At 37.5% G+C, this 25,571-nt stretch overlaps 1 protein-coding gene across 5 annotated transcripts in view; it reads left to right on the forward strand.

Moving 5' to 3' along the window:
* The window catches only part of LOC144433597 (vacuolar protein sorting-associated protein 18 homolog), a 320,975-nt gene that overhangs the window by 95,027 nt on the left and 200,377 nt on the right, over positions 1 to 25,571 (forward strand). For all 5 annotated transcript variants that reach the window (XM_078121923.1, XM_078121926.1, XM_078121925.1 and 2 more), the window contains one exon: positions 8,652 to 8,764. In XM_078121923.1, coding sequence (XP_077978049.1) covers positions 8,652 to 8,764 — 113 coding nt within the window. The remainder of the gene's footprint in view (positions 1 to 8,651; positions 8,765 to 25,571) is intronic.

The raw sequence follows: 25,571 nt of genomic DNA on the forward strand, positions 1-25,571 counted from the left end.
CAATGAAATTATTAAATCTTTTATGGGATACTTCAAATGTTAGTGTCAATGGCGTAAAGATTAACATCAGTTTAAGGTTGCTTGGCAACCTAGGCCTGTTTTTAGCACAGCTGAATTAAATCTTAGACACTATGCTTAAAACAGGTTCATATAAATGCACAATCCTTAGGCATTCAAAAAAACAGTTTGTACAAAGAACAAGAAGTCACACATTCTATGGGGAAAGTCATATCAAGACCTCCATGATCATACTGTGTTTGGCAGGTTAAATTTCCTGCATGTACCGATTGCTATGATATTTGATGGGTGTATTACCTTGGGTGTCTACTTGGGAAGTTGGCATGTCCGACCCCTCAGCCATATTATCCAGGTCAGCATACATTAAGATATTGAGGTTTTGAACTTCTTCATTGATATAAACACCTTCGCAACCAACCTTATTTGTATAAGAAACCAGGTCATTAATGAATAGAGAAAATAAGACGGGACTAAGCATACAGCCTTGGTGTGTCCCAATTGTACACCTAAAATAGTCAGTAATACCAGCTGACGTATTTACACAAGACCATAAGCTCCTATACATTGATCTCAGAACAGAAAGAAATTTACCATGTATACCATATCTAATCAGTTTGTCCCATAATAAATCATGTTGAATAGAATCAATTTCAAGTGCCTTTGGCTTGTATATCATATCTATAGATAATGAAGAACCAGATAAACATACACATGCACTACCTTTGGTGCTCATATCACCTTTTACTCAATGGCAGCCATATTTGTAGTGAACGATCATGATTTAGCAATTAACTCAAAAACATTAATACATGAAGACTACAAATAAAGTGTCTATTTGAGGGGACTATGTCTTCTATGAAGTCATCTTTGTCCCATATGCAGCATCATTGATGGTCACTGTTGACATCACTGAAACTTGAGTCAAAAAAATGAGTTAAAAGCCGTTTGGTACATGTAACTTTAATACAAAATGTACATGATGCTTTTAAGTCATAAATGTTAGCTGTTGATGCTGAAGTTTTTGCTTCATCATCATTGATACTGTTGGCACATCATTGTCAATGCTTTCATCATTGCCAGAAGTGGAAGATGACTATATGAATGATGATGACTACATCGATGCTGAAGATGCAACATTGATGAATATTATCTGTGCATGTGCAATTTTCCCCATTTACCAGCGACGACAATGAACTTTCAGTTGATGATGATGGTCCGAAATGGCCTATGCAACCAATACCATCATTGTCTTCAGGCTTTGATGCAGAAGACTTAAAAAGCCATTTTCTGTGTAATTTTGAGGTGACAACGATGGTCTGAAGTGACTTTCGATATCACCACCACAATTGTCATCATCATCATCATCATCATCACAATCATCATCATCATCATCATCATCATCATCATTTATCTTCACTATGAAAATTTCTCAGTCTTCAAAAAGGAATGGATTTAATGGTGGTTGTAGAGATAGACATTGTTGATAAGAATTTAGTCCTCCTATCAAATATTTTTACATGTACAGTCTGTTGACTCTAAAATCAACAAACCAAACAGTGTGTGGTGTCCGTAACATATGGCTTTCATTTCCACAGTTGAACCACACATGGAGTTCTAGTCACAGTACACTCACTATCACATGGAGTTCTAGTCACAGTACACTCAGTATCACATGGAGTTCTAGTCACAGTACACTCACTATCGCATGGAGTTCTAGTCACAGTACATTCACTATCGCATTGAGTTCTAGTCACAGTACACTCACTATCACATGGAGTTCTAGTCACAGTACACTCACTATCACATGGAGTTCTTGTCACAGTACACTCACTATCACATGGAGTTCTAGTCACAGTACACTCACTATCACATGGAGTTCTAGTCACAGTACCCTCACTATCGCATGGAGTTCTAGTCACAGTACACTCACTATCAAATGGAGTTCTAGTCACAGTACACTCACTATCGCTTTGGAATTCCAGTCACAGTACACTCACTATCGCATGGAGTTCTAGTCACAGTACACTCACTATCGCATGAAGTTCTAGTCATAGTACACTCACTATCACATGACTAGTCACAGTACACTCACTATCATGGAGTTCTACTCACAGTACACTCATATCACATGGAGTTCTAGTCACAGTACTCTCACTATCACATGGAGTTCCAATCACAGTACACTCACTATCGCATGGAGTTCTTGTCACAGTGCACTCACTATCACATGGAGTTCTAGTCACAGTACACTCAATATCACATGGAGTTCTAGTCACAGTACACTCACTATCACATGGAGTTCTAGACATAATACACTCACTATCGAATGGAGTTCTAGTCACAGTACACTCACTATCACATGAAGTTCTAGTCATGGTACACTCACTATCACATGACTAGTTACAGTACACTCACTATCACACGGAGGTCTAGACATAGTACACTCACTATCGAATGGAGTTCTAGTCACAGTACACTCACTATTGCATGGAGTTCTAGTCACAGTACACTCACTATCGAATGGAGTTCTAGTCACAGTACGCTCAATATCACATGGCTAGTCACAGTACACTCACTATCGCATGGCTAGTCACAGTACACTCACTATCGCATGGAGTTCTAGTAACAGTACACTCGATATCGCATGGGTTCTAGTCACAGTACACTCACTATCACATGAATTTCTAGTCACAGTACACTCACTATCACATGAATTTCTAGTCTCAGTACACTCACTATCGCATGGAGTTCTAGACACAGTACACTCACTATTGCATAGAGCTCCAGTCACAGTACACTAACTATCACATGGAGTTCTTGTCACAGTACACTCACTATCACATGGAGTTCTAGTCACACTACACTCACTATCACATGGAGGTTTAGTCACAGTACACTCACTATCGCATGGAGTTCTAGACACACTACACTCACTATTGCATGGAGTTCTAGTCACAGTACACTCACTATCACATGGAGTTTTTGTCACAGTACACTCAATATCGCATGGAGTTCTAGTCACAGTACACTCGACACTATCACATGGAGTTCCAGTCACAGTACATTCACTATCACATGGAGTTCTAGTCACAGTACACTCACTATCACATGGAGTTCTGGTCACAGTACACTCACTATCGCATGGCTAGTCACAGTACACTCACTATCGCATTGAATTCCAGTCACAGTACACTCACTATCGCATGGCTAGTCACAGTACACTCACTATCGCATGGCTAGTTACAGTACACTCACTATCACACAGAGTTCTAGACATATAGTACACTCACTATCGAACGTAGTTCTAGTCATAGTACACTCGCTATCGCATGGACTTCCAGTCACAGTACACTCACTATCGCATGGAGTTCTAGTCACAGTACACTCAATATCACATGGAGTTCTGTTCACAGTACACTCACTATCACACGGAGGTCTAGACATAGTACACTCACTATCGAATGGAGCTCTAGTCACAGTACACTCACTATTGCATGGAGTTCTAGTCACAGTACACTCACTATCGAATGGAGTTCTAGTCACAGTACGCTCACTATCGCATGGACTTCCAGTCACAGTACACTCACTATCGCATGGAGTTCTAGACACAATATACTCATTATTGCATAGAGTTCCAGTCACAGTACACTAACTATCACATGGAGTTCTAGTCACAGTACATTCACTGTCACATGGAGTTCAAATCACAGTACACTCACTATCACATGGAGTTCTTGTCATAGTACACTCACTATCACATGGAGTTCTAGTCACAGTACACTCACTATCACACAGAGTTCTTGTCACAGTTCACTCACTATCACATGCAATTCTAGTCACAGTACACTCACTATCACTTGGAGTTCTTGTCACAGTACACTCACTATCACATGACGTTCTAGTCACAGTACACTCACTATCGCATGGAGTTCTAGTCACAGTACACTCACTATCGCATGGAGTTCTAGTCACAGTACACAATATCGCATGGAGTTCTAGTCACAGTACACTCACTATCGCATGGAGTTCTAGTCACAGTACACAATATCGCATGGAGTTCTAGTCACAGTACACTGTACACTCACTATCGTATGGCTAGTTACAGTACACTCACTATCACACGGAGTTCTAGACATAGTGCACTCACTATCGAACGTAGTTCTAGTCACAGTACACTCACTATCGCTTGGAATTCCAGTCACAGTACACTCACTATCGCATGGAGTTCTAGTCACAGTACACTCACTATCACATGAAGTTCTAGTCACAGTACACTCACTATCACATGGCTAGTCACAGTACACTCACTATCGCATGGAGTTCTTGTCACAGTACACACAATATCGCATGGAGTTCTAGTCACAATACACTCACTATCACATGGAGTTCTAGTCACAGTACACTCACTATCGCATGGCTAGTTACAGTACACTCACTATCACACAGAGTTTTAGACATAGTGTACTCACTATCGAACGTAGTTCTATTCACAGTACACTCATTATCGCATGGAGTTCTAATCACAGTACACTCACTATCACATGGAATTCTAGACACAGTACACTCACTATTGCATGGAGTTCTAGTCACAGTACACTCACTATCACATGGTGTTCTAGTCACAGTACACTCACTATCACATGGAGTTCTTGTCACAATACACTCACTATCGCATGGCTAGTCACAATACACTCAATATTGCATGGAGTTCTTGTCACAGTATACTCACTATCACAAGGAGTTCTAGTCACAGTACACTCACTATCACATGGAGTTTTTGTCACAGTACACTCAATATCGCATGGAGTTCTAGTCACAGTACACTCGACACTATCACATGGAGTTCCAGTCACAGTACATTCACTATCACATGGAGTTCTAGTCACAGTACACTCACTATCACATGGAGTTCTGGTCACAGTACACTCACTATCGCATGGCTAGTCACAGTACACTCACTATCGCATTGAATTCCAGTCACAGTACACTCACTATCGCATGGCTAGTCACAGTACACTCACTATCGCATGGCTAGTTACAGTACACTCACTATCACACGGAGTTCTAGACATATAGTACACTCACTATCGAACGTAGTTCTAGTCATAGTACACTCGCTATCGCATGGACTTCCAGTCACAGTACACTCACTATCGCATGGAGTTCTAGTCACAGTACACTCAATATCACATGGAGTTCTGTTCACAGTACACTCACTATCACACGGAGGTCTAGACATAGTACACTCACTATCGAATGGAGCTCTAGTCACAGTACACTCACTATTGCATGGAGTTCTAGTCACAGTACACTCACTATCGAATGGAGTTCTAGTCACAGTACGCTCACTATCGCATGGACTTCCAGTCACAGTACACTCACTATCGCATGGAGTTCTAGACACAATATACTCATTATTGCATAGAGTTCCAGTCACAGTACACTAACTATCACATGGAGTTCTAGTCACAGTACATTCACTGTCACATGGAGTTCAAATCACAGTACACTCACTATCACATGGAGTTCTTGTCATAGTACACTCACTATCACATGGAGTTCTAGTCACAGTACACTCACTATCACACAGAGTTCTTGTCACAGTTCACTCACTATCACATGCAATTCTAGTCACAGTACACTCACTATCACTTGGAGTTCTTGTCACAGTACACTCACTATCACATGACGTTCTAGTCACAGTACACTCACTATCGCATGGAGTTCTAGTCACAGTACACTCACTATCGCATGGAGTTCTAGTCACAGTACACAATATCGCATGGAGTTCTAGTCACAGTACACTCACTATCGCATGGAGTTCTAGTCACAGTACACAATATCGCATGGAGTTCTAGTCACAGTACACTGTACACTCACTATCGTATGGCTAGTTACAGTACACTCACTATCACACGGAGTTCTAGACATAGTGCACTCACTATCGAACGTAGTTCTAGTCACAGTACACTCACTATCGCTTGGAATTCCAGTCACAGTACACTCACTATCGCATGGAGTTCTAGTCACAGTACACTCACTATCACATGAAGTTCTAGTCACAGTACACTCACTATCACATGGCTAGTCACAGTACACTCACTATCACATGGAGTTCTTGTCACAGTACACACAATATCGCATGGAGTTCTAGTCACAATACACTCACTATCACATGGAGTTCTAGTCACAGTACACTCACTATCGCATGGCTAGTTACAGTACACTCACTATCACACAGAGTTTTAGACATAGTGTACTCACTATCGAACGTAGTTCTATTCACAGTACACTCATTATCGCATGGAGTTCTAATCACAGTACACTCACTATCGCATGGAATTCTAGACACAGTACACTCACTATTGCATGGAGTTCTAGTCACAGTACACTCACTATCACATGGTGTTCTAGTCACAGTACACTCACTATCACATGGAGTTCTTGTCACAATACACTCACTATCGCATGGCTAGTCACAATACACTCAATATTGCATGGAGTTCTTGTCACAGTATACTCACTATCACAAGGAGTTCTAGTCACAGTACACTCAACATCACATGGAGTTCTGGTCAAAGTACACTCACTATCATACGGAGGTCTAGACATAGTACACTCACTATATCGAATGGAGTTCTAGTCACAGTACACTCACTATCGCTTGGAGTTCTAGTCACAGTACACTCACTACCACATGGAGTTCTTGTCACAGTACACTCACTATCACACGGAGTTCTAGTCACAGTACACTCAATATCACATGATAGTGCTGAACAACACAACATATCTTACAGTGGTTTAGAAGTCTGATAGGTCTGAACAACACAACGTATCATACAGTGGTTTAGAAGTCTGATAGGACTGAACAACACAACATATCTTACAGTGGTTAAGAAGTACGTCTGATAGGTCTGAACAACACAACGTATCATACAGTGGTTAAGAAGTACGTCTGATAGGACTGAACAACACAACATATCTTACAGTGGTTTAGAAGTCTGATAGGTCTGAACAACACAACATATCTTACAGTGGTTTAGAAGTCTGATAGGACTGAACAACACAACATATCTTACAGTGGTTTAGAAGTGTGATAGGTCTGAACAACACAACGTATCATACAGTGGTTAAGAAGTCTGATAGGACTGAACAACACAACATATCTTACAGCGGTTTAGAAGTCTGATAGGACTGAACAACACAACATATCTTACATGGTTTAGAAGTCTGATAGGTCTGAACAACACAACGTATCATACAGTGGTTTAGAAGTCTGATAGGACTGAACAACACAATGTATCTTACAGTGGTTTAGAAGTCTGATAGGACTGAACAACACAACATATCTTACAGTGGTTTAGAAGTCTGATAGGACTGAACAACACAATGTATCTTACAGTGGTATAGAAGCCTGATAGGGCTGAACAACACAACATATCTTACAGTGGTATAGAAGCCTGATAGGGCTGAACAACACAACATATCTTACAGTGGTTTAGAAGTCTGATAGGACTGAACAACACAATGTATTTTGCAGTGGTTTAGAAGTCTGATAGGGCTGAACAACACAATGTATTTTGCAGTGGTTTAGAAGCCTGATAGGGCTGAACAACACAATGCATTTTGCAGTGGTTTAGAAGCCTGATAGGGCTGAACAACACAACATATCTTACAGTGGTTTAGAAGTCTGAAAGGACTGAACAACACAATGTATTTTGCAGTGGTTTAGAAGTCTGATAGGGCTGAACAACACAATGTATTTTGCAGTGGTTTAGAAGCCTGATAGGACTGAACAACACAATGTATTTTGCAGTGGTTTAGAAGCCTGATAGGGCTGAACAACACAATGCATTTTGCAGTGGTTTAGAAGCCTGATAGGACTGAACAACACGTCTTATAGTCTAGCAATTGGATTTGATTCAAGGTTTTCATCAACCATATTCATCTCTAAAATCACCATTCAGCTTATTAACTTTTTGTGGCTTGATTATTTTTCAGTGTAGCAGTGCCTCTATAAAAATATAACCCAATATCACTTTCAGAATGTAACGTCAGCATGTACATATACTCACTGCAGTATGTACTTTCCTCTCAGCTGACATGTTACAATCATGTATCATCTCATGTTCAGGGTATTGGTTTCATTAAAGCCCAAATGACTAGAGACTTTTTTCACTAACACTTCCTATTTCTGTAGCTACTTTAAAGTTAAATGTACTTCTTACAAGCTACTTGTCATCCACTCCCATAAATTACTTGTACCTGTGATAGTATTTTACAAAATGCTAGCAGGTCAAAATACAACAGTTACAAGAAAATTGACCTATTCTCAGCTTAAGTCATGTCGACCAAGAATGATTTTCATGACCTGCATTAAGGAGGTCAAATTCTGTTTCTGGAATTCTCTATTCTCCAGGTAAACCTTAATGAAACCCAGCCCTCCTCTTTCATGTAATTTACTTGTGAAGCATATATTATAATACTATGTCTTCAGCAAATGGTAGGATCAGGGCTATTGTACTTCTAACTTGTATGTTACAGATATGTTATTATATTATTTTGTGTATTTTCATTCATTTTGTAAAATTCAGAAATGACTCATTCACAAATGTTTTCATCTTATTCTATAGTTGTATAATTTGGGTAAGGATTTCCCTGTACCGGTGACTGGACTTGAAGTGGAAAGGATGCCAACCAAATCACAGACAGAAAAGAAGTATTTCATTATGGCAACCACCCCTGGGTATGTTTATCTATGCAAGCCATGTAAATACAATCACTAGCAAAATCTAATTGATAAAATTCACTAACATACATTGCATTGCCCAATATAGTGTTCAAAACAGCTCTGGCCATCTGTCCTGTCTGGTTGGTTATAAAAGACTCTTTCTGATTGGTCAATAAGTTGTAGAATAATGGCACTTTTGGGGCACATGGCAGCATGCTACATATTACATGAAATCATTTCATTCTTGAAAATTCTAAATCTAGAAAGGATTTCCATGAATATTTGTTTAGCATCATTTTTAGATGTGTTACATAAAGCCATTATTAAGGAAGGATGATATGTATAAAAAAAAACGCATCTGTACATACGCTTGCGCAAGACACACCTTTTTATACACCGATTTCATATGACAGCCGTGAGTGTTGGCACAAAATACTGTCGCCACAAGCAAACATCATGGTAAAGGTCCAATAAGAAGCATATTTGATGTGAATTCCAAGTTAGCAACAGGTAAGGTTGTATTCTTTCATATGTACAATTTTGAGAAAACGTGTTTTCTTGTGGCACTGCTTGCATTCTCACTAACATAATAGCAACATTGTTATTGTTACCTTCTTTCCAAACGAGAAGTAAAACACATGAAATAAGAGGGTTTGCTTAAATTCACCAGAAATTCAAATCTAAATGCGATATACACCAGCCCAAATAACAATTATTTGGATCTGATTGCAGTATTTTCCCGTCCCAGAATCATGACTCGCCAACTGTTACAGTTAACTTGTATAAGTTGTAAGGCTCCGTACAACTTTGACCGCCATGATTTCATGAACTTGTTGCCATCGACAAAACTGGCGCTCACTTATTGCTTCAGCCTATACAGACATATTTCCCGTAATGTTTTAGTAGTCTTAAAATCTCTCATAAATTGAGATATCGACCTGTGACTTTATCATAGATATTTCTTCGACTCCACATCTCGTTGATGTGAGTAATACATGCGAACACAGTGCGTTTACGATAAACTGTTACAGTAACATTTATTTTACGTCTCATAACATTGTGCACTGACATGTGAACACAGTGCGTTTACGATACATGTACTGTAACATTTATTTGACGTCTCATAACATTGTGCACTGACATGTGAACACAGTGCGTTTACGATACACTGTAACATTTATTTACATCTCATGACATTGTGCACTGACATGTGAGTGACTCTGAGGGAAGGTGTTGCGGCGGTCATGCACTGCCAGAACAAAACAAATAAATAAACAAGCGACAATGTATGTATGAGCATGTACAAGGAAATACATACAAATAAACCAATTGAGCTGTACTCTGACGTCAGATTTTAATCATATTGCACAACGTTTTTTTGGTCTTTTTTTCGGATGTAAGTAAAAGTGGGACGAAAGATACTAGACAATCAATGTGGCATATGCCGTCTCCAAATAGTATCTGATAAAAAATATGAACAGCTGATTACAGAAGGTCATCACACTTTGGCGCTTTGTAGCTCGTATCGTGGATGTGTGTATTATATCACTCCTACTTTATTTCTTTGTCAACAGATACAAACATTCCGTAGCCGCGCTGATGTTTGTCACTGATTCTTAGAAAAAAATGTGTCTTGGTGAACAAATGATAGCATAAATAAGTTTTACCAGTGGGAGGTCATGTAAAAATCCATTGGTTCAGAAAAAGCGCACCAACTGAACTAGAAATATTATTCAAGCTCTAAAGGTTGAGAGAACAGTTATCTTTGAATGCAATGACCATTCTATCATTTCATTTCAGTATATCATTTCAAATGTTTAGGTTACATTCTTACTTGTGTAATACAAATAACTCAGTAATAATTAAGTACAAGAAGGTTTGACTTTTCAGCTAGTCTCACAACATGAGTTAGCTTTATCAGAATAATTAACATTCCACACATTTGGGTCCATATATCCTTATCATTATATATATATTATACAAAATGTATATCTTTATTCATTTATTTTCTCTTCTTGTTGCAGTTCACTTTACTATGATGTACTATGATTGCTTCAAAAACTGGCAAATGTTTTTAACAAAGGAACACTGAGAAAATTGAACAAGTACCGAAAGCATTGCCAAGACATTGGAGATCATTGTTACTGTATAGTTCATTGTAAAATAGATTTAGTGAGACACTGAATGATTCACTGTATAGCAGTTAGTGAGAGTTTGAATAGTTCACTGTATAACAGAGTTAGTGAGATTTTGAATTGTTCACTGTAAAACTTGTAATAAAGTGCATGGTGCACACATTCATACGAGATAAACAATTGTTGGACAATTTTTTTTTTTCAGTTTTAGGGAAATCAAAGCCGTGTGTTATGCTTCCTTGGAACACTTACACATCTTACATCCATTACATTCCAATTACTGACAGGTGACTCTACTGTATTAAAACATGCCCAAACAGAAAATGGTCTTTGGAAAGTTGGGATATCTGTAGATTTCAATATACTGCTTTGGAATTCCTTAGATTTTCACAGCTCATCAACACATTCAAATTTGAACAGTTGTCTTAAAATTATCAGTTATCTTGGTGAACCCTATAATGAAAATGATGAGAACAAGCATTACAATAGCCATGGCTAAAAAGAGCACGATTTAATACTAACTTTCCATTGATCAGGGTACGAGAAATGTTAATTTAATGTGGTATGACGCCCTCAGGTGGTGAGATTGAGAGAATACAGAAAAGTCCCCAGGATGACAGGACTGATACACAATTCATTGATTAGTGCAAAAACTAGTGCACCGACCAACAACTTTTGTTTCATTTTCAAGAAGTACATGATAAAGTCCACATCTTGTCACATTGTCATGAAATTGACATTACATGAAGATATAACATTTTTTCAATAAAGTGTAGGCTTATATACCCTGGAAATCTTTTTATTTTTTACTGAGGTTCAGTAGTGCTATAGGGATCGCCTGGCGTCTGTCTGTCTGTCTGTGTGTGTTTGTGCGTGTGTGTAAACAACTTAAAGTCAAAAACCATTTAACCGAATGCCATGATATTTGGTGGGTCCATTACCTTGGGTGTCTAGTTGGGAAATTGTTCAAATCAAAATGATCTTACCACGGTGTGTGATTTGGGTCAAAATATGTGATTTTTGGTCAAAAAACTTAAACTCAGAAACTACTGGGCAGATTGGTGTGAAATTTGGTGGGAACATATTTAAGGGGTGTAAACAGCGTGCGAAATTAACGCTGGTCCTTTGGCCCGAGACCAACAGATTTCCATTCGGACCGACAGATTTTCAGAATTACAACAACGTATCGGTCCTTATGACCGACTGAAATTTGGAGTAAATAATAACATTTATTCAAAGATATATCCAATTTCAACTACATGAATCTGATCTTGTGTTACCTATTTTACTCTCGACATCTCGTTCAAGTCAAGCGACACACAGAGCTAGCTCACTCTGTGTTGTAGTCAATGATGATATCATGTCTACATATATGACGTAGCATACAGCATTTACTTTATGAAATTATGTTAGCAAACACACGATTGGCTAAATTTCTCTAATTATTTTTGTCTTGTCTAATCAGAACGTCTTAGACATTCAGACTCATTTTACGCATTCAGCGCATGCGTCTTTTTCCGCCATGATATCGTAATAACCAAGCTTAATAATCATTGTTGTAAAGTTTACTGTTCGAAGTGTATGAAACTTTTAACGTGTTTGAGACAGTTCCACATTGTATTTATAAAGTATGTGGCGATATTTAATGAGCTTCCGAAGAAGAAGACGAAACAGACACTGTTTTTTTTAAGGCTGGTATTAAAGCCGGTCAATGTTAGCGGGTTTCCCGATCAATTTACCGGAGTTCCCTATGTGTGTGGCCATGATCAAAACAAACTGACGGAAAACATATAAACTACTCTGAAAATGGCGTTTTAACTAATAAAGAAGGCAGGTACACTTCGTAAAATATCTTTAGTACGATCGTTGTTTTTTTGTAAAAACAGTAAAAAAATGCGTAGTCTGATTACTTTCAATTTGATGCATATGATAACGTCCTGTCATGTTGTAACCAATGTATAAACTTAGAAATGTTGCATTTTTGTTGCCATTGTTGTATCAGGAAAATTACTGCATCATGCCAAACACGGGTACATAGTGGATGACACATTACAGTACAGTTTACCATATCACGTTCCCACGTCAAAAAAAAAAACCCTCGCACTGTAAGACATGTTTAGCCATGATAGTTCTCTTCATCATGGTCAGATTTATTACACAAACAATCAGAGACGATACTCAATACACCACGGTAGGGTATATGGGTAGGGCTTTATGGGGGGGGGGGGGCTTCTGTACATATTTGTAAAGACTGAAGGAAGACGAAACCGCTCCGTGTCACTGTGTGGATGGAAGTTGAATTAAAGCAAATACACAGTTTTCAAGAGGGATAGTTATGCGACAAAACCTTCTGCTATGGTGAATTTGTGGGTATACGTTTGCTAAGAGTTGGACAGTACAGCTACATCAGCTGTTGCCACATACGATGAATCTGGCTTTGGATTATGTTATTCAGAATTTAGTGAATCGTACAGAGAGGAAGGAGAGGACTGTGATCTCTTAGAGATTGCAGATAATGTAGATTTATTGATTCATTCACCCATATTATCTACAATCTATGAATATGTGTATTTCTATGGTGGAATGAATACATTCACTCTCAGACCACTATAGTCTATAGGAACAGATTATGCGAGAATGAATATTCATAGTCTCTGGGTTCATAGTTACAAATGAAAACCTCTACTTACAGAGTCAAAAGTACTTGCTTGTGAATCCAAAATTTACTTCAAAGTTATTTTTTGACTCTGTGAGTGGAAATTTTATGAAATTATAGTGGATAGTGAACAATTCGTTGTACTCTCTTTTACTTTTATATCTAAAGATATGTTGTATCATATTAAAGTTCAAAATCATTTAATCTGTAAATGGGGGGAGGGGTTTAGATACAGGTCGTGAACATGAATTGCATTGAGTATGGACCAGCAGTTTTCCTTAAGGACCAGCAGCATTTGCTACATGTCGGTCCTTATGACCAGTAGTCATTTTCCCTTAAGTTCACACACTGGGTGTAAAGTAAGATTTGTTCATTACATGATGATTCCATCAGTGATATGCAAATTAGGGCTAACAGTGTGTCTTTTTGGTTAAAATTCCAAAACTACTGAGCAGATTGGGCTGAAATTTAATGAGAATGCATCTAGGGATGTATGGACAAAGAAATATTAAGCATACAATGATTCCATGAGTGATATGCAAATTAGGTGTAAAAATGTTCATTTTTGGTCAAAAACTTGTATCTCAAAAAGTACTTGGTCACCGAGTCTGAAACTTGGTGAGATGTTTCTGAAAGTGTTATTCTGCAGATTTTCTTCAAAACATATTGACAAAATTGGCCCTAGCAACCATGACCACGCCCTTAGCAACAACCAAATGGCAGTACATTTTGGTCAAATAACAACATCTGGTAGGCAAATGAGTAAACATTTAAAAGGTGTATGCAAATACCCTAGTAACCATGACCACGCCCATAGCAACAGCCAAACGGTGGTGTATTTCACAAAGATAACAACAGGGATTAAAGACAATTGAATAAGCATTCAAAAATGTATGTAAATTTGCCTAGCAACAAGACCACGCCCATAGCAACAGCCAAATGATCCCATATATTGCAAAGATAACAACGGGGATTAATAGACAATTGAATAAACATTCAAAAAATGTATGTAAATATGCCTAGCAACAAGACCACGCCCATAGCAACAGCCAAATAATCACGTATATTGCAAAGATAGCAACAGGAATAGAAAGACAAATGAATAAACATTCAAAAAATGTATGCAAATGTGCCTAGCAACAAGACCACGCCCATAGCAACAGCCAAATGATCCCATATATTGCAAAGATAACAACGGGGATTAATAGACAATTGAGTAAACATTCAAAAAATGTATGTAAATATGCCTAGCAACAAGACCACGCCCATAGCAACAGCCAAATGATCACGTATATTGCAAAGATAATATCAGGAATTCATACACAAGTGAACAAAAACATACAAAAATGTATGGAAATATATCTAACAACATGACCACGCCCATAGCAACAGCCAAATGATAGCATATATCGTAAAGATAGCAACATGGCTGGATAGGCAACTGGATAGTCATTCAATAAATGAACACTTATTGTTAGCATGGACTACCATGTGGATAAACATTTTTTAAAAACTGTACAGTTGTGCTACATCGCCATTGGCGGTATTTTTACAGATATATGGCTAGGTAAAAAGCTATTGATATGGGAAATACACATTCACATTTATTTTTTATTGACATATAAAGAAGAAAATTATTTTTCATAATTTTCATTAAAAATATTCAAAACGAGTGCTGTGACCCCATATTTTCTTTTCAATTTCTGAGAGCATGATAAATATATTTTGCAAAAAATCGCCTTTGATCAAACGGACATTACTTTTAATGTTACCTACCTTCCTTAAGGTAATCAGTTTAGTATTCACTCCATGAATGATATTTCCTACCTACACTACATGTAGTAAGCAACAAATCATTCATTATTACTCCAACTGATTAATCAATTCTAGCAAGTCTAATTTAGACATAAAAAAATAATATTATTACCACAACTGAACAGAAAAGGTTCAGTAGTGCTATTGGCTTAGCAAAGTGTGTGTGTGTGTGTGTAAACAACTTAAAGTAAAATCCACCAAATCAATTGCCATGATATTTGGTGGGTGTGTTACCTTGGGTGTCTAGTTGGGGAATTGTTCAAATCAAAATGATCTTGCCACCAGTGTGTGATTTCGGTCAAAAATGTCATTTTGGGTCAAAAAACTTACACTCCAAAACTACAGGGGAGATCCATGTGACATTTGATGGGAATGTTCTTAGGGGTGTTAAGATTAGGAATTGTTTGCGACATGATGATTCCATAAGTGATATCAAAATTAGGGCTAAAAATGTGTTTTTTGGGTCAAAAAATCTTTAATTCCAAAACTACTGATAAAATTGGGCTGAAATTTAATGGGAATGCATGTAGGGATGTATAGATGAAGACATATTAAACATAATGATCTCATCAGTGATATGCAAATTAGGTGTAAAAATGTGAATTTTGGTCAAAATTTATACCTCAAAAAATACTTAGTCAATGAGACTGAAACTTGGTGAGATGTTTCTAGAAGTGTTATGCTGCAAATTTTTGACATAATTGGTCCCAGCAACCATGACCACGCACTTAGCAACAACCAAATGGCAATATATTTTGGTCAAATAATAACATCGGGTAGGCAAGTGAGTAAACATTCAAAATATGTATGCAAGTACCCCTAGGCAACCATGACTACACCCATACCAACAGCCAAACAGTAGCGTATTACACAAAGATAACAACAGGGATTCTTAGACAAGTGAATAAACATTCAAAAAATATAGGTAAAGTGCCTAGCAACAAGACCACACCCCTTAGCAACAGCCAAATGATAATGTATATTGCAAAGATAACAGGGATTAATAGACAAATGAATAAACACTCAAAAGATGTATGTAAATATGCCGAGCAACAAAACCACGCCAATAGCAATAACCAAATGATCCCACATATTGCAAAGATAACATCAGGGATTCATAGCCAAGTGAACAAACATTCAAAAAATATATGCAAATATGTCTAGGAACATGACCCCCACACTTAGCAACAGCCAAATGATGAAATATATTACAAAGATAACAACAGGGCTGGATAGGCAACTGGATAATCATTCAGCAATTTAACATGTATACTTACATGTAGCATGGATCAGCATGTGGGTATACATTGTTAAAAAACTGTACAGTTGTGATACTATTGGCGCTATTGTTTTGACTATACTTGTTCATATATATATATATATATATATATATATATATATATATATATATATATATATATATATATATATATATATATATATATATATATATATATATATATAATCGATATATCACTTTGGAAAATGTGCTGTCAGCAAACTAAGATAGACACAGACTAATGCTATTGTTGTAGCATGTGGTAGATTATACAAGTGAGTGATAGCTGTACCTTGGTTATTTGTCATGTGGATATGATCACCCTTTAATCAAGATAATGTAAACACTGTCTGAAGTGTGCCAACATGAGTTAAACATGTTATTATTACTGTGAGTGTAATTACATCAATGTCCAGTGAAAGGATATATCAACATTGTACAGTCTAATTAAAATCCAATGTACTGTACGTGGTGCGATTTATTTTTGACTGTTGCGTTTACTGTTGTTTGTTCTTTTGTGAGCACTCGTTACATACATCTGACACAATACCACAGGTTTTCTTGAACCCAAGCTCACACTTAGCAGTAGTCAACCAGGATTTGCTTACAATTTAAAACTCAATGTTCAAAATTGAAAGAAAGAGAACCACTAAATAGTAACGATAACATCATTGTCTGCACTATGTGCTCCAGCTCTTTTCGAAGAGAGTGCTCTGAACTACTGTACACATATGTTTCAGTGCATTCGTTGCATGAATTCAGTCAGCATTCTCATGTGGCACGGGAAAGTATATACGAGTGCTCACAAAAGAATAGACAACAATAAGTATAGCCAAAAAGAAATCAGCCGCGTACACTACATCGGATTTTAATCAGATTGAGTAAGTATGAAACAACCATAATGTAATCAAATTTCTAGACACCCTCCCAACCCCCAACCCCCCTTCCCACCCACCCACCCACTTTTTTAGTCCACGAAAGCCATTACGATGGGCTCCGTGTATGCGTGTGTCCATCTGTAATATGTCATTTATCAGATATACAATATCTAATTTACTCAAATCTTGCACAAAGATGACATATCATATGGGACATACATGTATGCATGTGAATTTGCTTTTTGATATATGCGAATTTGACCGAATGGCAGCTATGCTTTTGGTTAAAAATTAATATTTACTGCATAACTCAAAAACTAATAAACAGACACTTCATTCAAGTGTCTACCCCATATTATCAGATGCAAGCTATCTTTGAGACTATGACTTTTGACCTTGATCTTGACCTTTATTCTGATTTCCACTACGTTATCTTCACACATTATGTCTAGTCAATCACATTACTCTTGCACAGAATTCTGTGCTTCCCCTACAGCGTTTATGTAAACTTGACAATGTCGTCACATCCCTATGTGATTTTAGTTAAACCGACCGGAGGTGGAGTTCGGTTGGACATTTGCATAAATTCCCACGATAGTCGAAACAGCTGTACCAAATGAATATTAATGAACATTGACAACAGCCTGTTACTACTGACATGTGCGATTTGAGCTTTGCCCAGCATGGGGTTTAACCACAATTAACACCTTGAGTAATGAGATCCACTAGATGTGATGTGGGAAGATTATGCTAAGTGTAAAATTGGAATACGGTCCTTCAGGAACTACGGTAGACTAGTCACATTGAAATATTTACATACTGCCAATTTATTTTTATATCATATTTACAAGTAATATTGAAGGAAAGGTGTATACATGTACACAAGATTTTTTGGTGCTCATATCATTTTAACAGACTCACAGCCATATTGTTAATGAAAGATCATTGTTTACTGAATAACTCAAAAACTGTAATATATATAGAGCGTCCATTCAAGTGTCTACCCTCATAAATGTTGGAAGTTTTTAATTATTAAAATCCATTTTGAAACCCAGTACAGTTCTTGATTCATCACCTCACTCAATGTTCACTTCATGTTCTTGAGCTGTGATTGACTGTAGTTGGACTGATTGTATAGATTTATCAATGAATTCCTTCAAAAACGATGAATTGTGATATCATTGACACTTGATATTTGCCTATGATATGTGCATGTCAATAAAATATTCAAAGGCTAACACTTCTTATGAAGTAGGCTACTTGGTTTTAGTAATAGTGGAGTTTCAAGAGCATTTTAAACTGAACCAAGAGAATAGAACTAGAAGACTAATTTTTATAAAATAATTCTTTTGTTTGACTAGGATCATTTTGTTTACATGCACACATCACATGGATGTTTATATTTCACTTGAGAGATTATATAACATGGGTAGACAGACTGACTCTGTGTATGGTGTGTGTGACAATATTGTCTTGGCAACAGTAATCATTTAATATCCATCATACATATTTAGACTAGATCACAAGCTGTTTTACATATATTTGACATGATTCAGAGGTTGGAGATCTATTACATACATGTAAGTGGAAACACACAACAACTGGATCTTGCAATAATAGTTTTAGTGTATGTGTTATACATGTAGCTTTAGTGGCAGACTACTACAATGTGCTCAGGCTGTTCGTCCGTCCGTCTGTCCATAATATGTCATTTCTCAGACATGTAGTATCCGATTTATTTCCAACCTGACACAAATGTGACATGTGTGGGACGTATGCACATCAATTTTTTTTAAAGAGATTATATAACATTGTATTAGGTGTGAATGAGGCTCTTAATCCCTCTCCCTACTGTCACAGTCACCTTTCAAGCATGCCTTTCATTTTAAACTCTCTCCAAAGACTGCCTGCCAAACATTATGCAAAACAGTACTTTGGGGGCTTTGTGGTTTTTGCAATTAACTCATAGAGTTTCTGTCGAAAAAGGTCAATGAGTAGTAAGCGTAGTCTATAACTGGAAATGAAGACCATTACATAGTCAGAATCAAAATCACTGCAGTTTCAGATGAGTTATGCGCTGTTGAAGTTGCTTGTTCCTAGCAGTTTTTATTTATGAATATATAATAAGTGATTTTTAAAAGGATTTTGACATGGGAATTCAATCATTGTGAGATTATTTTTTACAGGATAAGTCAGAACCGAAATGATAGATTTTGATGACTGTAAATCAGTGAAATAAAAACTTTTTTCAGGATCTGACTTTTATGACTCCAAGAACAAGGATGATCATATTGACAACATGATCGAAGATGCATTACTGATCAAGCGGTGATGAAAAAAACTAGCAGGCTACAATCAAGGGTAATAGAGTCAAAGTGTAGTTTAATCTGAAATTTGGTAGATACGTCCTTAGGGAGGTGGAAATTAAGATTTGTTCACGACATGAGGGCAGCCCTATTTATTTTTCTGTTTCTCAACTCCCAACCGACCCTAATTTGCAGCTCCAACATCAGAAAAAAGAAAAAAGAAAAAAGAAACTTTATTTCCAACCGACCCCTGAGTTCATCTTAGCAACGCTACCGGTACCTCCAACGGCAAGATTGTAAGGTTCGAACGAACATCAAACGTCGGAGCAGCATTTGTCTTTCATGGCTGAAGTCGTTGAGGTTGGAGGGAGGGTGTTAGAAGAAAAAACAGTAGGTTTGCATGTAATGTACAAGGTACAACAACACTGACCCAGAGTTTTGAAAGTCTGTGTAAAGACAAGGATACATATGCAGAACATGGAGTAACAGTCAAGCTTGGATACAAGGGTCCAACCCACGAAGCAGAGCACGTGGTTGCAGCCCCTATTATGGAAAGCCTAAAACTGTTGGTCACCCAAGGGGTGAATTTCATTAGATTTCGGGGTGTTTCTGTTGAAGGTAAAAACCAGCGAAACAGATATGGTACGTTTCTACCCTACCGGTACATTTATAAACACATGTATTATCAGACCCTGTTAGCATATGACATTTCCACTGCATTATGATGTATTTTTACAGTCAATTCGACAAAATAAAGAACGATAAATTAAATGTTTAGTACATAGATGTTGATAGATTAGTAGTATTGGTTTCCAACTTTGTCTCAATACTTACTAAAACAGTGACAGACATTGTCAAAGTTACACTAAAACTAAAGGCCCGGTTACATGATGCAACTCGAAGAGCAACGCACTACGCAATTCATCGCATGTACTCGCTTCATCGCAGGGTCTTGCGACCTTGCTAGGTGCGTCGCAAGGAAACCAACATGTCAGTTTTTCTGTGACGAGTCGCAAGTTGAGTTGCTTCATGAGTTGCACCGTGTAAGCACATCTTCGCGTTGCAAGTATTAACCTTTGACATATACCTACATGTCAAATGATGTTCAATGTTATGGCTGCCATGTTTTTAGTATAAATTATCTATTTCGGCAAAGTATTTTTGATATAACTTCGATTTATCACCTCTATTACCACTTATCAATAGTCTATGAATGCTTGATCTCCGCTGAATATCATTTTATTTCTAACTTGAATGCAAGTAGCGACATCGGAAAGATCAACATCGCCCTAAACGAACTTCGAATTGAATAGTTTTACTATCGATACCTCAACAAGTTTTCAGTCATTTTATTCGTAAATATTAGCAATCTTATAGTATTTCTGCCAAGTTCCTGCCGCCAGAAGACTTGACCTCTATGACCTGTAACTTTTATATTATGTGCAACAGTTAGCTCTTGCGACTCACCAAGCAACTAGTTGCTTCCTGTATGCGCTCTTTTGCAGTTGCTAGCCTCGTCGCATGTGATGAATTGCTTCATGAGTTGCATCGTGTAACTGGGCCTTTAGAGATAATATCAACAGTAAACGCCATGGTGCACACATAAAGTAGTCGCCTTGTCAAAGTGTACACTGCAAGACAAATTTACATATTATGACCTGATAGTGTTCACACCTATTCAACCAATTCTATTCCATCCTATAGAAGAACTTTCTGTGACTTTACCAGGACACACTTACCACCTAATTGGAAATAAAGATACTCATATTTATAATGCAAATCAAACAGATGCAGAACCACACAGTGCTTCCACCTTAACTATAGTGACCTCCCCAGTGGTCAATATAGTGGAATGTACCAAGTATCTGCCCAAATGCAAACAACCACACGCTGGAAGAGATAAGAACAATCCTAAATAACCCTGGCATAGGGAACACACATTTTGGGTGTAACAGAAACAAGGTTAAATGGATCTTATAGTGACGAAAATATTAAAATTAAAATGTATGTATCTGAACAGACAGATCATGAAACAAAGGACCTTCCTACAAACAGTTTCAGTGGCGTTATGATATATGTTTTAGATCAAATTAATTATATCAGACGTGACGACCTGGAGACGAATGATATAGAATTGATCTGGATACAGCTATGTCCCAATTATGGAAGACAGACTACTGTAACAGTAATTTGCATGGCATACGGATCACCAGGGTATAACCTAACAACATGGACCTATAACTTTGAACCCTTGCTTACCAGTCCTTACACTGAAGATAAACCAATAGCATTACTGAGTGTCTTTAAAGTGTACATGCAAAGGTATATACATTTGTACTTTTTTTCGTAATTATGTTTATTTTGCCATAAAAATAAATGAAATTGCATTCATACCTCTAAATATTGCGCGCATTGGCAAGAAAGTCGCAAAAATACTTGCCCCCTTAATCCCCTGTGCTTCGACTAACTTCGACACCGCAACTAGCTCACGAAAGGTGTCGAGGTCCCACGTGTTACAAAAGCCTTCTAAGCCTTTGTGTAATGTTTACTTATGAATTACTAATTACGCTTGCCATATAGTATTATCTGTAACTGTACATATTGTGGTGTACCAGTTTAGTCTTCCGACAACAATGGTTCCTTGGTGTTTTGTCAGCAGCACCCACAGTGAAACGATCACCCTATACACATTTCCGAGTGACATAACTGAGTTGGTAATAATGGGTGAAGGCAGTTGAAATCAAGTAAAAACTGGACAGTGACGCCATACAGTGAAAGTCGGTAAATGTTACCGGGGCCAGGGTTCTCCATGCCACCGGTGTAGCCATGATCAAAGCGAAAAAAAGAAAGACAAATAAAATAATTTGAAATGATGTTTTCAAGAAAGCAAGTTAGCTTCATAAAATATTTTCATTACGATAGCATTTGTTTTTAAACAATGCGTAGTCCGATTGTATGTTTTGATTTCCATGTTGCTGGGAGTCGATCGTTTTCATTGTGATACATCACATACATCGTCGGAATCATATCAAAGTAAAAAGACGCAACGCTCATTATAATGTTGCTATTTTTGTTTCCATTATTTTGTCTACATGAACAATTACTGTGTCATGCCAATCACATGTCAAAAGTGGATGGACACAGCAAAGTACAGTCAGCACTAAGCTTCACGCTCCCAATCAAATAACTTCCACAACGTAAGACATGTCTATCCATAAAAAACTCAAACAAAAATGGTCGGAAACAATAGACAATACACCACAGTATGGCCGGCCTCAGTGAACATGGGCCGTGCTTTGAAAGAAGATGCAACCACTTCATGTCACTGTGTGGATGGTAATGAACGCAGTAAAAAATGAAATAAAGTACGTGTACACATAGCTTTCAAGAGGGACGGTTATCCAACAAAACGTTCTGCTCTAACGAATTTGTGGGTCTACTTTCGCGAAGATTTTGAATGGTCATAGATTGAATGTACTGTTACGACACATGCTACATTTGAACAACTTGAGAGAATATTATGGGGAACTCTTGAAGACAAATAAAATAATTTGAAAGCCATTCTCATTCTCTGTATGTTTGATTGGTATGGAAATATTACATAATATTCGTTTCGATTACATTGTCTGCAGGAGCTGTTTTCCACCCATTGAATAGTTATGTCAACAAAGGACGCTGATAACAGCATTCACTTTATGTAAACAACACAGCTTCACTAGGACATACTCATTCACTACCAGAGGAACTATCGTTACTGCTAGCGGTCGGTTCGAATGAATTTGGCTAAATCACACCATCAGATGTTAATGCTGGAGTGTATTGCTCTACGCTTGAGGAATCTGATCAATATGCAACGTCGGGTTCTGGCGAAAACGGGTTTTGAAGTTGACCTTCTGGTTCGACCATAATGGCTTTACATGTAAAGATACACTGACGAATGCGTTTGTGTTCCTGCATTGACTTCATAAAGTTCCAAATCCTGTCCTATCCATATGTGGCTGAGCCAAGAGTGCCTCATTTTTCGCGCAATTTCTCGTGTTAGAATTATATTGTACTATTACAAACCCGATTTCCTTTATTTTTATGGCAAAATAAACATAATTACGAAAAAAAGTATGTACCTTTGCATGTACACTTTAATGTAGATTTAATTAAAAATAATAACGAATCCCAAACATCGCTGGAAATGATTCAAAACTACCAACTAACCCAGCTAATCATGTAACAAAGAATTCAAAATCGGAACAGTTGCGGGGCAAAGTGCTAGATCTAGCACTTCGCCACTTTTTGACAAAGTGCTAGATCTAGCACTTTAGCGAAAACTGACGAAGTGCTAGATCTAGCACTTTGTCAAAAAGTGGCGAAGTGCTAGATCTAGGTCATCGGTAAATATGTCGTGTTATAACTTATACCGCAGTAATGGACATGTTATTACTCTCAGTGTAAAATGTTACTTCCGGTGTTTATATAACGACCTTAGAGTTTGATTTTCCGTATGTTTTGCCAATGCACAAACAAGTTTCTATTTCGTAATTTTTAGTAACGTTCAGTTTTGTACTTTTTCGATGTTCTTTGCGGCGAAAACTATAACAGCACGTGGTCGTTTCCCACTAGAGTGACTGACAGAATCAGCACTCTAATTGACCACATATACTCAACAACAAATCATGATGTAACAGCTGTCAAAGTATCAACAATGACCACTTCCCTACTTGTGTTGTGTATTGTAATTATTTGGAAAGCAAAAACAGCCATACAAGCATCAAATATTGATGCTACAGGAACTTTGACGAAACAAAATTTCTAACAGATCTACAAAAATTCCCTTGGTCCACACTTGACATGTTTTCAGACCAAAGCAACGCTCTTCACTTCTGGTACAAATTGTTTATGGACATCATTGACTCACACGCTTCAATGAAACAAAGGCAAGTCAAACATCCAAAACTACCTGCATGGTTAAACAATGACATTTTATCAGCTTGGGCCGAAATGATTGTGTCAGTATGGTTAGAAGAGCGAAAGCAGAATATTATCGAACAACGATTAAAAGTAACCATGGTAACAGTAGATAAATATGGAGCTACCTCCGTGATATGGCACCAAAAACATCAAAAACAGCTTCAAAAAACCTTAAAGATGGAAACCAGATTTGTACTGATCCAAAAGACATTGCCAACTTGCTTCACAACTACTTTTCAACTACTGTGCAAAATTATTAACCAGAATCTAACGATCATCGATATGTAAATGAGAAACTGGAACAGTATATTTCATCGAGGGTGTGCACAGATATTCAATTTTCAATACCCCAAATACCAACTGAATTTGTCCTGAACTAAATGCTCAACTTGGACAATGGAAAGGCCACAGGAACATAAGTGCTAGACTTTTACGTCTTTCAGCCCCTGTAATTACTCCCTCTATTGTTAAAATCATGAACTTAAGTATTACGTTTGGAGAATTCCCCAAAGTATGGAAAACTGCACATGTGACCCCTGTACTATAATGTAATTATAGCCCTAAATCCAGTTTGTGTACTCTAAGTAAGATCATAGAACGGCACATCCACAAAACATTTTGCTCATTTTTTACGGAAAGCAATTTACTCCATGAGGCACAATCAGGATTTCATGGTTTCCACTCGTGTGAAACAGCCCTAAACTGACTGTTCAATGTATGGACGAACAACATGGACAAAGGCCAACTAAATAGAACTGTTTTCTTTGACCTAAGGGTGGCATTTGACATGA

Source organism: Glandiceps talaboti, chromosome 4 (assembly GCF_964340395.1).
Source record: "Glandiceps talaboti chromosome 4, keGlaTala1.1, whole genome shotgun sequence".
Taxonomy (NCBI): Eukaryota; Metazoa; Hemichordata; class Enteropneusta; family Spengelidae; genus Glandiceps; species Glandiceps talaboti.